General features: G+C 46.6%; 1 protein-coding gene across 4 annotated transcripts in view; it reads right to left on the bottom strand.

Annotated features, from left to right (window-relative positions):
* The window catches only part of Ubfd1 (ubiquitin family domain containing 1), a 27,071-nt gene extending 22,288 nt beyond the window's left edge, over nucleotides 1–4,783 (bottom strand). For 3 of the 4 annotated variants that reach the window (XM_032892739.1, XM_032892740.1, XM_032892738.1), the window contains exons 1-5: nucleotides 4,498–4,783; nucleotides 3,990–4,319; nucleotides 2,987–3,195; nucleotides 373–438; nucleotides 129–234 (exon numbers count right to left, since the gene is read on the bottom strand). In XM_032892739.1, coding sequence (XP_032748630.1) covers nucleotides 129–234; nucleotides 373–438; nucleotides 2,987–3,195; nucleotides 3,990–4,319; nucleotides 4,498–4,699 — 913 coding nt within the window. In that variant the 5' untranslated portion in view covers nucleotides 4,700–4,783. The remainder of the gene's footprint in view (nucleotides 1–128; nucleotides 235–372; nucleotides 439–2,986; nucleotides 3,196–3,989; nucleotides 4,320–4,497) is intronic. The other variant, XM_032892737.1, reaches the window with a different exon arrangement.
* Between the last annotated feature and the right edge of the window lie 82 nt (nucleotides 4,784–4,865).

Genomic DNA, 4,865 nt, shown 5'->3' on the forward strand with positions numbered 1-4,865 from the left:
ACACAAAAAAAAAAGCACGGTGAGAAGGCTCCAAATGAAAGGCAGAATTGGAGTCAGGAGCCAGTGTTGTTGGGCACTAGAGGCAGGCAGGGTGCTGGGATGCCAAGGAGGCTGAGAGAACTAGATACCTTTAGTGCCGATCCACAGCTGGTCTTGCTCTAGCTTAAAGGTCAGTCTCACTTTCCCTCCAGACTTATTGTACATGCCAGACAAGGGTACCGTTGGCAGGCGCTCCTGGAGGCATAAGAGCACAGTGAGAAGGGGAGAGACAGTAGGACAGAGAGAGGGAGATAGAACTTCAGGCCATAATTACAGCAATCTTAGACTGTGAACTGGCTCCTTTTTAGGGGCTCAAAAAGTAGGCCAGCTTACCTGGGCACCCTTAACAGATGGCATCACATCTTCAGGTTTTCCTTTGTCCAACACTTTCCTGTGTTGCTACAATATAAGCCAGAACAGAGAGAAAATAAGATAGCTGACTGTACTTGAGCCAGGTTTCTAGCTCTTGGATCAACAGGAAGAAGCAGTCTTAAAGTCTGTTTGAAAGTATTTAGTATCAACAGACTACGGATCCCTTCTCAATGCAGAGCAACTGTGTTCAGGGGAGTTTGTGTTGATCATGAAACACTCCACACGTGTGCCGGCCTGACTACTGGCATTTTATATGTGGCTGGCAACACAAAGAAGTGGCCTCTCAATTCTATTTAAGTTTAACTATCCATATCATCCACAGCCATCATATTAGATATGTTCCACACACTAAGCAGGATTTAAAGGTTTCTAATTTAACTGTTTTACTCCCATCTCTCCAGGTAAAAAACTAATCGTTAAGTCAATAGGTAGGAAAAAAGAGCAACATCTGTATTCAACTTCAAAGAAATTATAACCAGCCTGTATAGGTATAGATGCCAAGTGGAGGGGGGGTCACTTCTGCATTATTATGGAGAGCCAGACTATGACAGAAGTCATCTCTGCCCCACCCTCAACCCAGCCACAAAGAAAACCCAAGGAACAGAAAACAGAAAACAGAAAAATGCTGACTCCTATACCCTACCATTAAGAAGCCTCCAAGCCCCACTCTTGCTCTCTACCCCAGGACTCAAAATTTCAAGTTCACAGCCCTCGAATGCCTTCATCTCCTTTACGTCTGTAGCTTTAAGGTCAAGTAGCTGCATGGTAAGCTGAAACTATAGGCCAATGAATGAGCTGAGAGTACAACTAAACCAAGCATCAACAGGCGATGGCCAACTGAAACCTTCACTGGCACAGCACAGCTCTGGGGTAGGGTTGCTAGTGGAGGGTTGTGGCTGACACCAGCCTCAGGTTCTGGAACACACTGATCAAAGCCTAATGAGGGAGTGGCGTCTCATTAGGTTGTGCTATGCCTCGTAACCAGTGGCATCAACAAAGCAAAGCAGCACAGGATGGAAGTATAGCCTGAGTCATGCCTTGTAAGTGCCTTTGGGAGCACTGTCCCTTACAGTGCTGAACAGCTGTAAGCCTGCTGACCCACCATTAGTACTAAAACCTGTATTTACAAGGCAGGGTATACACTAAGGATTTGACAGAAGAAAAGTCTCACATTTCCTTCATAGATGTGTCAGGGAAGACAGAAAATACCAACGACTTCGACAAATGACGGGAAATTAGGATCCCATATTTAAGGATGAAAATGGCTCATACACATATTTACTTTTGGATGTTAATTCAACTTTACAACACCTACCAACTCTATAGAGGTGCTACTTTGCAGTAAAGAGTGTGTTATGTATTGACAAGGCCCAAGGTTCAATCCCTAGCACCAAATACAACACAAAATAAATACACTATGGAAAGTTGTTTTGAACATCAGCGTTTCGGAGATTTTGTAAAGATAACAGTTTTAACAATATTTTCTATGGTATCTAGGGTAGCAACTTGTTACCAAACATTTCTAACATTTGTATTTCTATCAAAAAACATTAATAGTATAACTGTTCCCACAATTCTGTTCAATTTTACTGCCAAATTTATAAAAATACTTCTTTTTGGTTACAAAGTAAACACAGGTTACAGATGTCTAAAAGAAGACCATCTTTCTTTCAGTGTTGGCACCATGCCTTTAGTGTCTACTGTCCCTCAAACTAATGTTGGTTAAAGTCAGATCTACTCTGTTGAGGATACAGAGTAAATAAAAAAAAAACCTAATAGGCTGGGGTAGCTCAGTGTAGAGTTCTTGCCTACTACCATGTGTATGGCATGGTTCAGTCCTCTATACTGTACACCCACAAACACAAACTGATAAACGGGCATGATGGATGGCACATGCCCATAAACTCAGACCTAGGGAGATAGAGACAAGAGGATTGTTAAAATTCCAGGCCAGCCTAGTCTCCAGATCAAGTTTCAGGCCAGTCAGGGATAGAGTGAAACCCTGCCTCAAAAAACAAGCACACAAAAATGAGCAAGAGAGAATACAAAAACCCAGACTACTTCCTGGAGAAGGAGTACTATAAACAAAAAAACAAAAAAGTACCAATATCTTTTTATTCATCTTTGTTTGACTTCCTGAAATGGTCAATTTTAGAGGAACCTCTGAAATCTGTTGACTTCCATAACTTTGCAAAATTGGACTTTCTGAACTTGAGAAGACACACACATGTAAACACACACACCCCAAAATGGGAGCAGTTGTAAGGAACAAGGGCTTAATTCTAACACTAGTCATATTCTCTGGCACTACTAAGAGAAACCCACGTGTGACTTCCTCTGCTAACTGTAGTCTCCCTTTACAAAGGTCGTATCCTAGAGCAGGAAGACTAAGGCACACTGACCAGCCAGATGACAAAGATGCATATCTCAGGTAGCTGTCAACTCCATTCTGCTGCACCCAACCGCTCCATAAATTTCCATCATGGGCCCTGTCCAAAAAGGAGCTTATTCTAGGGAGAATGTAACCACTCTGCAGATTCCCAGGACCAACAAGCAAGCGCATGATAGGACTTACCTTCTGCCTGCAGAGGGGCTCCTTCTTGTTTTCTTCAGCCTTTGCATCCTGCTGGGCAGCATCTTTTGGGGTGTTTACTGCTAAAACATCATTTATAGTAGAGCCAACCACCATGATCTTGGCCCCACTGGTCACTTTTATTTCTCTCAACGTCTTGTCTTCAGGAACAAGTCCCTTATACATGACTTTCTGCATGGCGGGTGGGAGACCTTGACAAAAAGTAGAAGGCAGAAAAAGGAATAAGCAGGAAATGTGTGAACCATCACCCTTCTATAACAAAACAGGAAGTGAATACTGGTCCATCAACTATCAGCTTTATGAACTTAGAAGAATTCAGAACACCTGGACTATCTGATTGGTAAAACCTGGTCCTTCTACATAAATAGAAGGTGTTTAGAATTGTTTGATATGCTTTTGCTATCATCCTTCTCAACCTTCTATCCACTTAAATACTGAGAATTCCCAAGTGTCAGGGATACAGAAAGCCAAAAGTTACTGTTTTATGGCACTGAACACACTACATGGAGAAAGCTTTAAAAAAAAAAGTATTTTAAGTAGCAAACAATTCAAACGAAACGACCAAATATGAAGGGACCCACGAGGGCAGTCGATAGCACTGCTTCATTAACTTCCCTTATGAAACTTATCTGCTAAAAATAAATCCGTGGCTAAATCCTAGACCTGTTCGGATTCTCCTGTAAATTTAACACCTCGGGAGATTTTCACTAGCAATGATAGTCCAACATTAGTTAGAAGGCTGAGCCCAATACTCAAGATTCAGACTTGCATCTCACTCCACCACTTAGTGGTAGCTCTATCATCTTGGGCCTAATTTTCCCTCTCTGATTAATAATGTACATACAAGTACTGACTTCAGAAAACTGCAGCGAGAACAGCGGGGAGTCTAGGCAAGGAAATCACAGGCAGTTTAGTGCGATGTAAGCACCAAGAACTAGAAGGTAGGGTGCGGGTAGAAACAGTTGGCTGTCAGCTCCTAGAATACCTGTAATGGAGTGAATCTTCTGCTTTAGCTCGGAACCCGTGCTGTCCAGAGGAACCTTCACGTCGTGCTTGGTCTTGTTCCAGATTATCTTCAGATCCACCAGCTCTCTGCCCGCACCGCCACCCGCGTCCTCACCGTTGCTGACCGAGGCCTGGGCCGCAGGGTCCCCAGGGGGCTGGGCCGGGGCCGGCTGCAGGTTGTCTCGCGCGTCGCAGGAGTCCTCCGCCGCTGTCCCTACGACTGCTTCGGCCTCCACGCAGTTGAGGGGCCGTGCGGGTGCCTCGGTGGCCACAGCCTCGGCCTCCGTGTCCATGCTTGGCTCCTCCATGCCTGCAAAGGGGTTAGGGGGTGGGTGCTCGCCACGAGCCAGGCCTGCGACAAGAATGGGCCCAGGCACCACCGTTGCTGCGCCACGCTCCTCCCTCTGGGACCAGGCCCAGTCCCCCGACCCCAGCAGCTCCCGCAAGCTCTTCAGCCGCCTACCGCCCGCCTTCCCCTCCACACTCACCATCCGGGGCTCCGGCCGCCGCCATGATGATTGTGTACACCACCCACCGCGCCCGCAGGGGCCGCCGGGAAGAAGCGAGCTGGCTGAGATTGGCCCCCGCAACAGCCCCTAATTTCACACAGGCTGGCCGGAAACAGGTGGAGGTTTCTATGGAGACCCGCCTCCTCCGCTTCCCGGGCCGGCCCCTGCCACGCTTTAGCATTCCCACAGCCGAAGGGGGCGGGTCTGAGAATTCGCCCGCTCGCTGCGCTCTGTCCCTGAGCAGCAGTGCATTGCAGCCCTTGTCCAGAGGGGCGTGAGCAACCCAAATAGGGGTCCTACGCCTTTAAGTGGCGGGGTCGCGCTCGCTGTGGCGAAAGTTGATTGGG

Source organism: Rattus rattus, chromosome 2 (genome assembly GCF_011064425.1).
Source record: "Rattus rattus isolate New Zealand chromosome 2, Rrattus_CSIRO_v1, whole genome shotgun sequence".
In the NCBI taxonomy this organism is placed as follows: domain Eukaryota; kingdom Metazoa; phylum Chordata; class Mammalia; order Rodentia; family Muridae; genus Rattus; species Rattus rattus.